Source organism: Macaca nemestrina, chromosome 1, assembly GCF_043159975.1.
Source record: "Macaca nemestrina isolate mMacNem1 chromosome 1, mMacNem.hap1, whole genome shotgun sequence".
Taxonomy (NCBI): Eukaryota; Metazoa; Chordata; class Mammalia; order Primates; family Cercopithecidae; genus Macaca; species Macaca nemestrina.
The window spans coordinates 11,516,658-11,529,926 of record NC_092125.1 but is presented as its reverse complement, the minus strand read 5'-3'; the positions used below and the strand labels follow the sequence as shown (position 1 = coordinate 11,529,926).

The 13,269-nt window shown below is 38.0% G+C and overlaps 1 protein-coding gene across 21 annotated transcripts in view; it reads left to right on the top strand.

The window, feature by feature from the left end:
* The window catches only part of LOC105474624 (ryanodine receptor 2), a 786,480-nt gene that overhangs the window by 628,450 nt on the left and 144,761 nt on the right, over positions 1–13,269 (top strand). For 20 of the 21 annotated variants that reach the window (XM_071073921.1, XM_071073859.1, XM_071073912.1 and 17 more), the window contains 3 exons: positions 253–317; positions 2,683–2,804; positions 9,812–9,861. The exons of the other annotated variant lie outside the window; for it this stretch is intronic. In XM_071073921.1, the coding sequence (XP_070930022.1) occupies positions 253–317; positions 2,683–2,804; positions 9,812–9,861 (237 nt within the window). The remainder of the gene's footprint in view (positions 1–252; positions 318–2,682; positions 2,805–9,811; positions 9,862–13,269) is intronic. 21 annotated transcript variants of the gene reach the window in all.

Sequence of the window (13,269 nt, the reverse complement as noted above, 5' to 3'; positions counted from 1 at the left end):
AATGTGTTTGTGTTTCTAACCACAACCATGGGCTGTCCTCAATAGCTTTTTAAATTTAGATTTGGGTATTTAAAAAAATCCTTTTATTTTTAATGACACTGCCAAAGCTTGCCTTTGTATTTTTGGTTGGCTTTTTCCATTCAGTGTAGTGGGATAATACATTTAGCCATGCTTTCTAACCTTTGCATTATGGATGAATATCTTGCAATGTTTCCAGTGCAGCATTTACCTAAAAACTCTTCACATCTACAGATGGTGGCAGCAGAGGCAAAGGAGAACATTTCCCTTATGAACAAGAAATCAAGTTCTTTGCAAAAGTACAGTATACAATCTATCTTGTTTTTGCTTCAATATGTTTGTTTACATCCTCTATTCATTAGATCGTTGCCCTTTGCAGAACATACTTGTCTACAAATATGTATTTTACTGCACGTAAATATTCTGTGGCATGAAAATAACTGCATGAATCATCTTCCCATCATACTTGGTCAGACTTTAACTCTGCATTCCCTACCATATTCCTTCTTCAAATGACTTCATTCTATCTGAGGTTTAATTCAGTTTGCATTTTTTTTTTGTTTTATCGTATGATATAGAATGAAAATATCTATTTCTTAACATGTGGATATTGTTACGATTTAAAATTTCTAGTTGAGAATTGCTTTTATAAATAGGAAAGTCTTAGTTAATTCATAAATGGGTACATTATAAGAACATTTAGTATAGAATCTTTATTGTGGGACCTTTTCCTACTCATTTTACAGAAGATCAGAGAGGATAGATTGTTTATAAACAAAGGACATCCCACTGTTATTATTTATTTCGTTTCATAAGGATTTATCAGGGATTTGCTCTATCACCGGAAAAATCATCACTTTTTTCAGTCAAAAAGGGATGGACATGAAAAGTTGTAAAGCCTCCAAATGATTTAATTCATTTACTCAGTATTTACTGTGTGTCTAGTCTGGGTCAGGCATTAGGGTATGGCCCAGGGATTGCCGTGAATATACAATGCCCCTGGGTAAGCTTTCCTGTTTGGGACACCTTGCTGTGAGCCTGAAGACCTAATACTGCTGTCTGTTTCCTCTCAAAGTACTTGCATTCAGTGATTACAGATAATTTGCTATAAATACAACTTTTGTGGACTCTAAAATAGCATGCTTTTTGATTGATGAATATTGACTTGTAGTATGTTTTCAAAATTGTGTTCTTTACTGTAAAACACATTTCCATTGTCTTTTCTTCCCATTTAATATAGCACTCAGAGTCTGTTCCAATCATTTGAAGATCCAAAGTTTGTCCTGGGGTGCACACAGTTAGCGATTCCTCGATTGATAGATCCATATGTGTATCTCCGGTCTCTGTGAGATTGTAATCTTACTTGATAGCCAATTATCAGAATACTATATTCACGGCCTCTAATTATCCCTTTAAAATACATTCTTGTGTTGCCCATCTACTCAGCACCCCTAGTGATTCTGTTTACAGATGCTTAATGTGGCTTAATTTCTACTAAGTCTATAATTCATTCATTTACCATATTGAGTGCCTACTATGTGCCAGTCACTAAATTCAGACAATATCCTGACTGTCAAGGAAGAACAATAAAAACTGGTGATGTCCCTGTTATATATAACTGTGCTCCACCGCATGGTAGGAAAAAGAAGTATATTTAGATAGACTTGAGTTTGCATACTGGTAGTGCCAATCTTGTTCTTGCCATGGGCCTGTCACAGTCCTTAGTACTAGGGATTCAGTGGCAAACAGAAGAGACCAGTTAATAGTTCTGGACCCAACCCCAGGAAAGGGGTATAATGGAAAACAAACCCAGAAATGTTTATTGTTTTTGCATAACTCATAGGCTCCTGGAAAGAGAGACTTTAATCCAAAGTCCCACAAGTATAATGTAAAATTGCAAATGATGTTGTCAGAACTCAGAATGTGGGACTTTATCTAGTTGAGATCAGCTAAGACTTACCTAGCAAAGCACCACTGAGTTGAGATCTACAGGAGGACCAGGGTGAGTAGGATGTGGAGTGCAGAAGAGCATGCCGGACAGAGGAATTGGTGTGTACAAGGCCAGGTGATGCGAGTGGACAGAGTGAGGAGGAGGAATGGGCCCAAGGCCAGCAGGACGAAACGTGCATAGAAATGGAAAGTGCACTTTGAGAAAAGCCAGGTTAAAAGAACATGGTGTAGGCAAGTAAGTAGTAATGTGACCTTCAGTAAGTCACACATTTCTATCTCTCCATTTAATACCCATAAGGCAGGGATGATGGCATCTACCCTACAGAAGGGTTGCTATCATCAGCTGCAATGTTCACACATAGTAGAGACTCAACATATGGTAGCTATGGATTATTTTGGGGTCTGTTGGGCACTGAACTATATTATATGAAAACATTGAGAATATTTCCTTTTGAGAAAATATTAAGAATAATTCCAAACTGTTGCAAGTTTGCTCTGTTCCCCATAGTCACATCCTGCCACACTCTGCTTTCCCCACTATGGACTCGAGACGGTAGAGTGAGATTTAAGAGGGGCATACTATGACCTGCCTGGCATGGACATAAGGAGACCTGATGCATGTGAACAGAACTCTGACTGCTCCAAAGCCTCAGCTCTCATTCATCCCCTGAAAGATTCCACTACGTAGATCTGTCTTCTTTTCCTTTCTTTCAGGTCGTTCTTCCTTTAATTGATCAGTATTTCAAAAACCATCGTTTATACTTCTTATCTGCAGCAAGCAGACCTCTCTGCTCTGGAGGACATGCTTCCAACAAAGAGAAAGAAATGGTGACTAGGTAAACAGCTATAAAAATAATCACTGTTGTATGACTTAGGTGTATATGCATTTGCAAAGAGAACCTGAGGACCTTGACGTGGGACTATATGGAGAGTATCCGCCCATTTCCCTGGTCCATGTCTTCATGGAAGCAAACACTAGATGAAAACAGTTTTTACGAGTTAAGATATGTGTTCTAGATGTTGAATTTCTTTATATTTTGCTGCTAAGTGTAATGCTGGATAGAAGGATAAAATATCACTCATTTCAGAATCTACATGTAGAGGCTGGACATGCATCACCATATTAGTATTTGTGATAAATGGTGCTTTTGACATTAGTTTCTTTAACATTTCCACAAATCTGATATTTTTGCCAGCCTTTATTGTTCAGAAAAAAGTCCCAAATATACATATTTAATTTAAAAATAATGACCAATGTTGGAAGAAAAATGAAGTAAAGATACCTACAAAATTTCTGAAGGTTTCCCCTCTTAGCAATCAATGCTTTCTCATTTCTGTTTAAACCAAAGGGTTCTTTATGGACTCAGTTGTGATTCAGCTGGGGAGATCAGGTCCTTTCACTCAAACTTCTGCTAGAATTTAATGTACACGAGAGTCAATTACGGAGCAAGTTTACTTCTGTAATATTACATTGCCCAAAAGCCATACCAAGTTTTTAGATTGTATCGGAACAAAATTTCTATAAAAGTGAATACACGGCATGAAGCAGAACACTGGAGAAAATACAGGCTTTCCTCGGACTTGACGTTAATGCTATGCTGAAAGGCAGTACGGTCTCCACCTATTAGACAGAGTGAGATGAGATTGCATACAGCCTTCGTGAGAGGGTGGAGAACTGAAAAGATTCCTGCACTGCATAACACTGGGGAATGCAGCTGGAGTGGAATTTTCAGTTCATCTCTTTCACTTACTGTCTATTTTACCAAATAGTAAGTGGCCAGTCATGTGATACGGGATTGCAACAGTATAAAACATGTCCTCAAACTTCTTCAAATGAATTTTCCTATAAAATTGATTATAGTTAAAATAACAGCAGGACTCCATCCCAGCGGCATGCTTTGTTTCCACAAATTGCTGCCACATGGAGAGAGGCCATGCAGTTACTTTCCATGACGTGAATTTCCCCCGCTTCCGACTTGAACATGGCCTTCCTTCCCACCTTCACTGGGAGGGAGAGCAGCTCCTCCCTCGTCATTTCATAAGCACACACATCCACTACTCTGAGCCAGGATCCCCCTGTGGATTGTGAGTGCACGCAAGTAGCTAGAATATCCCAAGGCACCAAGTTACCCTTAAACATCATGAAATTGAGGACACGTTGAAGTCTCCTACTCCTCCCTGGGTCTGTTAGCCTTTTTTAATAGGAACTTTGTTCTCCAAGGGTGTTGTTAATCTAGATATCACTCAGTTATATAAAGATAAAATAAAATCAGAGAAAATAGAGACAAATTCAAATAAATCGATGCAAATTCTGCTATTTTCCTCCTCTCCTGTCTTGTGTTTTATTATCTCCGTTCAGTTTCAGCCTTACCCTTAGAACTATTCACTGAGCCCATACTATGCATATATAGAAGCATCCAATTGTGTGTTTTCGATATATATGATTTGTATTTGCTAATTATACCTCTATAAAGCTGGAAAAATTTCATGGAACTATACACCAAAAAAGAAAATTGGCCCGTTTTCCTTGGGCAATTCTGTATCCCTCATAGAATAAATCAGAGGTACATCGCTATTTTGTGCTAGCCTCAGTTGATGTCCCTTTGGGGCTCTAGACTGACCCTAGACTACCCCTCTCTCTAATGACACTGCACCAGAATGTTTTTAATTATAGTCATGTACCACATAACAACGTTTCAATTAATTTTGGACCGCATATATGATAGTGGCCCCGTAAGATTATAATACTATATTTCTACTAATTTTTTTAGATATGTTTAGAAACACAAATACCATTTTGTTACAGTTGCCTACAGTATTCAGTACAGTCACATGCTGCACAGGTATGTAACCTCGGAGCAATAGGCGATACCATTTAGGTTTGTGTAAGTACATTCCATGATGTACTTATGTTATGGGAATAACAATGAAATTGCCTAATGATGTATTTCTCAGACTGAATCGCCATCATTAAACGATGCATGACTGTATTTCATCGTCAGTTTTACTTCTACTAATAGAAAAAGGGTTGGTAAATTTTGCTTATCCCATTGGTATTTCCCAAAAAAAGGAGCATATGCCATTTAAAATTCTAACACATAGAAAATGAGGTGCATAATAAAAGTAACTTATGTTGTTACAGTACGTTAGTGCCAAACATAGCTAGAATTTAACCTCAGAGAGAAAGAAAATCATAGAGGAAAATATGAATAAGGAAGTGATAAATGATGGCTCATGTCTGTACAAAATGCTGTGCAGTCATTAACATGATGGAAATGAGTGTCTAACACTTTTGGAAAATGATCATGATAAAGTATAAAATATATGCTTAAATAGTATTAACCCAACTTTTAAAGAGGACTTAATTTGTTTGTATAGAAAAATATTGGTAGGGTATAAACTTAATAGGTAGAAAACTGGCCCTGCCATTATGAATAAATAAGCATATCTTCATTCGCATGATAAACACTATGATAATGGTTTTAAGTGTTTAACAGATGTGAGTAGCAATAGTTGTGTGGGTTTGAGTTAACTTTTCCACAATTAAAACCAATGTTTCATGAGATGTTCAGATACTTCCTGGCACAAGAAATTATTATATACTGAGCACTTACTGTATGTAAGGTCAGTACTGTCATGTCTGGAGTATACTTTGCAGTAGCTAAATACATGAATATGAGCATAGCCCTAGTAAGAGAAAGCCAGGCAGTGCGATGGGATTCAAAGTAAAGCAAGACCACCTTGGATGGATATAGAGGGGTGAGAGATTTATGGAAATCAAGCCAGTCAAAGTTGATCTTGGACCATTTGTAGGTCAGAGATTAAGGAAGGAAAATATTTGCTAAATGTAGATAACTACATAAATAAAATGTAGAAGCTGGTAATTTAGGGGAAAGCTAGGTTATATAGATGGTAACGGATATTAACTGTCAGAATCAGGAATCTTCTTTTAAAAATTATATCACAATTTTTTTAACCTAATTAATTAACACTAAGAAGCTGTTAAAGCTTTTTAAGTGAGAGAATGATCAGAGCTTCCCTCTGGGAAATACAATCTGGCAGCAAAAGTATAATTGATGAGAGTGGGAGAGTTGGGAGGCCATGGCAGGCACTTGGAGGCCTAGACAGTAACCCAGGCTATAGTGTTGGAAGTGCTGCCTCAAATAGGTGGTGCTGCCCGCCTATCCATTTAGCAGATGTGTCTTTTTCTTCTTGTTCTTTTTTGAGATAGAATCTCACTCTGTCCCCCAGGCTGGAGTCCAGTGGCACAATCTTGGCTCACTGCAACCTCCGCCTCCCAGGTTCAAGCAATTCTCCTGCCTCAGCCTCCTGAGTAGCTGGGATTACAGGCACCTGCAACCATGCACGGCTTTTTTTTTTTTTTTTTTTTTTTTGTATTTTTAGTAAAGATACGGTTTCACCATGTTGGCCAGGCTGGTCGTGAACTCCTGGCCTCAGGTGATGTGCCCACCTCGGCCTCCCAAAGTGCTGGGATTACAAGCATGAGCCACTGCGCCTGGCCTCATTCAGCAGATATCTCTGAATGCCAGCTATGTGCGGCATGCTGTCTGAGGCCTGAAGCTATATACACACAATAAGACAGTTCCTAACTTTAATAAATTTAGAAGTACAGCTGAGTAGGCACATACATACAGAGCTAACTCTACAAGAAGCTGTGATGAGTGTCAGTGGAAACATCTACAGAGTGCTGGGAATATAGAAGGGATGTAAACAGGAGCTGGGGTGAGAAACCGGGAGGAGAGAAAGTCAGCATGACTTGGTGATGAGTAAAATGGCAAGTAGAAAGAGGTCCAACTTGGTGCTGAAATTTCAACTCTGGGTAGTTGGAATATTGTTAGTATCATGAACAGAAACAACATATTTCAGAAAAAGAACAGTTTCTAAGAAGAGGTTACATTTGGTCAGGTATTTATCAGAGTAGAAGGTACCCGCAGGTCATTCAACTGGAGAAATCCAGCAGATTGGAAATATTAGCATGTGGGGTTAATTGAGAGGTTAGAGCAAGAAATGACATATTTGGGGATTATCCAAACATATATATATAATGCTTGAAGCTCTGAAAGTAGATAAAACTGAAGGAGAGTAGAGAAAGAGACAAAAGATTTTGAATACCAATGTTTGGAGGATTATTACATTTACAGGGTTTTCAGAAATAGGTCTTTGAAGAACATCAAGAATGATTAATTAGAAAGCAAAAAAAAAAAAATACTATAAATAAAATCCAAGGAGGGTAAGAGTTTCAAGATTTAAGTAATAAACAATGCCAAGTACTGTTGACAGAACTCCAGAAAACAAAGGGTTACTATCTTTGCTGATTAGGGGCATTGGTGAGCTGCAAAGGAGTGTTTTGGTACAAGACAATGAGTAAATGCTGAAGAAGTGGATGTCTTATAAATTCTGGAGAATGTTGGTAATGAGGGGAAGCAGAGAAAGGGGACAACAGTATGATAGAAAATATTTTTTAGAGAAAGTATAGGCAAAGCTTATAATAATTAATCCTTATAGTTTCTGTGAATACCATGCCCTAAAAGTGGATTGCGCAGGAAGGGAAAGAGTTCTGATGTGCCCTCTTTGAGGACCTTGTCTTCTATATCTGTATTTCTCTCTGGTGGCACATGTGGTGAGGAATCAGCAGAGATCGTCAAGTCATTTTTCTCTGACAGATGTTCAGGCATTACATATAATTTGATAAATGAAACATAGAGCAGTCTGCCATGATAGCAAAACATCCTAGGTTTGGATTAATTGGGTGAAACCTAATCCTAGCATTATAAATTCTGGATCATCAAGAATATCTCAGAATATTTCACTCTGGATACTAGAGAGGAATAGGTAAAATACATGACTTAAAATAGATCTGAATACAGGGATCCAAAGAATATTCTAAACTGAATTATTCTCTTTAGAAAAAGGCAGACCCTGGCTGAGTTAGCACGCACAGCTGTCAGCCGTAAAGCTCAGTAGAAACAGTCTCTTATATACCGTTCCAAACTGAATTATTCTCTTTAGAAAAAAAGACCCTCGCTGAGTTAGCATGCACAGCTGTCAGTCATAAAGCTCAGTAGATAAGGGCACGTGGACAAAGTTTCTCCTGTTTTATTGTCTTAAAATTATAGCACAAAGATAAATCATGCAGGTCAAGGGCCTCAGGTCTAATCTTATGTCTAGTAGCCGCTTGAATAGATCATTGTTTTAAAAATGTTTTGTTCTGATAAGAAATTCCCCAAAACCTCAGATTCACTCAGACATTTGTAGGTGAACATTTTCTTGGAAAAGCTGCAAAATAGCCTACATAATTTTCACCAATACACGAATCCACATTGCTACAGAAGTGAGGGGTGATGGCCAAAACTTACTGTAAAAGAGGTCAACCTCACAAATGTTACCTTCTCTGCTTCCTTCTCTTCCCATCCTGCCACTGATCAGCCACTTTCATGGTATTCCATGGCTGGTCTCTATCCCTAGTCCTGGGGAGCTGTACATTTGATCACAGCTGTTAATGCCGAGTTTTGCAAGAGAACATGGTCAGGGAGGACTTAGCTGTTCTCATTATTGGGAAAAATCAAGCTGAGTGTGGGTGGTACTCTACAAATGGATCTTCAAGGTTAGATATTTTTGGGTAGGTGCTGGCTGGGTAGAGCCTGTGCAATCTGAGAGCTGAGAAGAGTGTGAGTAGATGTGAAAATAATGTCACTTGTATTGGTAGAGATTTGCAAATGGCCCCTGAGAGCATCTGGGTATGGAACTCTTGCAGCCTAGGTTGGGAGCCATACAGGAGGGCTGGATGTCAGAATGCTGACATCCTTATTTTATTGAGTTTATTTAGTTTTATTCAGTTGAATGAGTTTATTCTAAGAATAAACTGAGCTGAGTTTTGAGGGATGAGTAGATAGGAGTATAGCATGGAAATGAGTGAAGGGTATTTCTCAAAATAAGGACCTGTGAGGATCCCACCCAGCTGAGGCTCAGTGAAAAGAAAGGACAAATAGCAGGGATCTCCCAGGTTCAAGGGTCTGATCTGAGAGTGGATACCAGCATTGTCAGGCTGAATGCTGAATATGGGCAGCCATTATTTGGACTGGCTCATTGCTAATTGCCATGAAGGACTCAAAGACACAGGAACCTTCTCTGGAGCAGATAAGAAATATACTGAACTTGTTGGTATCCAGAGACTTTAAGTTATCACATCTGTAATGCTTTCCTCTGAGTGATTATCAGTTGCTCAAATTCGGTTCCTACTTTACTGTATTCAAATTCACTGGATGCTTATGTAAGGAGTGTGATCAAGGTTGGAGAAGAAGGAGATTTCAAATAATGAAACATATTAAAACTTAAAATAACATTGTATGCCCAAAGCACCATACTTCTGTTGTAAAATAATGTAAAAAAATATATATATGTATATATACATATTTTTTAAATCCAGAGTTTCAGTGGTACATCTGGGCAGATAAAACCAAATTTTTTCCTTGTGGTTTTTCAGTAGTTATATCCTTATGGGGTTCATATAGATTGCTTTTATATTAATTAGCTTTGCTTTCAATTTTTTTTGGTTTCTTATAATATGTGCTTTTTTAACCATGTTTGTTAAAGATATGCACTCAAAGACTCTTTCTTTAATACCTTTACTCCACATTCTGCTCAGAGAATTGATTCTTTCTGCGTGACATCATGTTGCTTTTTTCCGGCTCATATATCAGCTGTTTTTTTTTTTTTTCTTTCTTCTTCTTCCTTTTTTTTTTTTTTTTTTTTAATTTCCCCCTGTCTTTTCTACCTTCCCTTCCCCCTTCCCTTTTCTCTTTTGTTTTTCTTTTGTCTTCAGCCTATTCTGCAAACTTGGAGTTCTTGTCAGGCATAGGATTTCACTATTTGGTAAGGAGACCCTTGAAAAAATACAAGCATGGCCATCACTTGGTTTTCTTTGCCGTTTTTGCACTGTGTTGTGTGCTGCTATGTTGCATGGATGCATGTTTGCATGGCTGCATGCATGGTCGTTGCAGGCCAAGATAAGGTCCTCGAGGTTGCTCATGAATAGCATCATGTATGGTGAAATTGAGGACTCTTATCTTTTTTACACTAGTCCAAAGCATAACTGAAAATAAAAAGGCTATTATTAAAGAGCAAATGAATGGAAATGGCAGGCTGTGCCATATTTTATCTCAGGGGTAAAAACAAAACAAAGCCAGGCCCTTGGATTTGTGTTTGGTTACCTCTGATAGATTAACTAATGAGCTGTTATAAATCAGAATTTTAAACTGCACTTATGTTTTTTAATGCTCTTGACTACAGATTTGCATGTCTTCTGCATTCCAAACATTGGAACGTCATAGTCAAGACACTGAAGCCAAGGAGCTTCGGAGCTTCCCTTGGCAAGAGTGGCTTTTCTAGCACCACTCACTCCAGAGTCAGTTTCTGTTTGTTTCTGAGAATTCACCTAGCTGGAGTCCATGTTCCAGAGCACCTGCTTCCGGACAGCCATGCAGGGTGGGCACTCACTTTCCGCAGATTTTCCCTGCCGTGGGGCTTTAGAATCTCTAGTGGCTGGTGGAATTTGTGTTTCACACTTTCCTGCATCTGATTTTATAAACTGCCAAAGAAAATGTGAGCCCTTTGCTCTCTAGGTTTTGAGACAGTGTTGGGGTGATTTTAGTAATGAAACATTGAATGTATCGCTAGAGGTATTATAAGTTCAATTCTCTTTACAGGAAAAGCTAAGGATTAAAAAAATTAAGTCATTTCTACAAAGTCACAGTTGAACTGAGGAATGGGTGTGTATATATATGTGTGTGTGTGTGTATATATATACATATATACACATATGCACAAATAAGTTCTTCACATTACATTTTTTGAGAAATAATAGTTTCTGGATATAGTAGGTTATTGCTATATTTGGTTTCTAGTATTATATCCAATATTTGATGCTCTTAAATATAGTAGTGAAAATTTATATTTCATTAAAATTGCCTGAGTTTTTAACATTAATATTTCAGTTATTTAAAAATCAGTGGGGCAGTTATCTTTAGAATAATTTCTAGTTCACTGACTTTTGTTTCACTTCTCTTCAACAGAGAAAAATTTTCATGGGCTTATTCAGGCAGGATTTTCATATACTCTTTAACCTTCTCAGAATAACAATGGATTCAAATATTCTCCATTTGTCTGCAGCAAGTACTAGCTAATTATACGTATCAGCTGCCCTTTTGCGGTCTTATTAATGAGCCTAATAATATTTTCTTTGGTGCTATTTCTAACTTCCTGCTTATTGTTTAGTCTTCTTTTCCTGTTATACCTCACTATAATTTCCTTTAAAAAATTTTTTTTGAGGTATTCCATACATGAAGTACAAAATCCTAAGAACATATTGGCGAGGTGTGGTGGCTTATGCTTGTATCCCAGCACTTTGGGATGTTGTGGTGAGAGAATCACTTGAGGACAGGAGTTCAAGACCAGCTGGGGCAACATAGTAAGACCTTGCATCTACAAAAAGGAAAAAAAAATTAATTAGCCAGGTGCAGTGGCACACGCCTATAGTCTTGGCTACACAGGACACTGACATGGAAGGATCACTGAGTCCAGGAATTTGAGGCAGCAGTGAGTTATGATCATACCATTGTACTCTATTCTAGGAAACAGAGCAAAACCGTGTCTCTAATACAAGCAAATAAAAAGAACAACTTGATGAAAATGTATATGCATATACAACCGTTTCATCATGGCTCAGGCCAAGACATGGGACATTTCCAACATGCCCAGGAGCCTCCCTTGTGCCATTTTTCAAATTATAACCATCTCCAAAGGAACTCTCTGTAGACTCTGTTCTATGGATTCGTTTCAGCTGTTCTTGAAATTCCATTTTTGTTAAATATATCATTTAATTTTGATCATTGAAGATAAATGTGTAATACAGTTTGTCATGCTTGTTAGGGGGGAAAAACTAGACCTTAACATTAATTCCTTCCCCATGTGGTCCTAGTATTTCAATTAGACATTGTCGTTTCATCCCTTAGCCTTTTAATACTATTATTTTTATTTTTAAGGGGAAATTATTGGAGAATTGGTATGTGTTTTTTTACATCTCAAAGCATATTTTTACACATTTTTGTTTTATTAAAGTGTATGTTATTATTTCAAATTTGCTTTGATATTTGCCTATAAAAATATAAATTTCAAGAAGCCTTTATTAATCAAACATACTCTAGTACACACTTGCCAAACTATTAGAATCTTTAGGTCTTTTTTTGTTTTTTATGAGATGAAGTTTCGCTCTTGTTGCCCACCAAGCTGGAATGCAGTGGTGTGATCTCAGCTCACTGCAGCCTCTGCCTCTGGGTTCAAGCAATTCTCCTGCCTCAGCCCCCGAGTAGCTGGGATTACAGGCGCACACCACCACGCATGGCTAATTTTTTGTATTTTTCATAGAAACAGGATTTCACCATGTTGCCTAGGCTGGTCTCAAACTCCTGACCTCAGGTGATCTGCCCACCTCAGCTTCCCAAAGTGCTGGGATTACAGGTGTGAGCCACCATGCCCAGTCAAATCTTTAAGACTTAAGCATTTAATCTTCACGTATTATGGGTATTGGTATAGTATTTAAACTTCACATATTATGGGTTGTAGATGCTAACATGACATCCTAGAGAGAATAGCAGGCTTGGAATCAGAAAACCTTGCTGTAAGTCCTATTTTTCTAACTTAACAAGCTGAATGATTTGCACAAGGGACTTAAATTCTCTGAACCTGCATTTTTTCCATTGTTAAAGTGGGCTAAAATACCTAATAAACTTAGAGATCGATTTTGTGTGAAATAATTCAGTTGAAGTGCCATGTAAAGTGTAACCTTATAGTTTTCACATATAAGGTGTTTCTAGTATTATTATAATTATTAGATTTTGTTAATTTATCTAAAGCTTATTATACTTTATTGACATGAATTACATACTAAACTAGGAGACTTGGCCATTTAAAATACACACACAGGGCCAGGTGCAGTGGCTCACACCTGGAATCCCAGCACTTTGGGAAGCCAAGGTGGACAGATCGCTTGAGCTCAGGAGTTCAAGACCAGCCTGGGTAACATGGTGAGACCCCATTTCAATTAAGAATACAAAAAATTAGCCATGCGTGGTGGCACACACCTTTGGTCCCAGCTACTCAGGAGGCTGGGGTGGGAGGATCACTTGAGCCTGGGGGGCAGAGGTTGCAGTGAGCCAACACTGCATACCACACACACAAAAATAAACACAGTAAAGCCTTTAAAATCCACCTGTTTCCAGAATG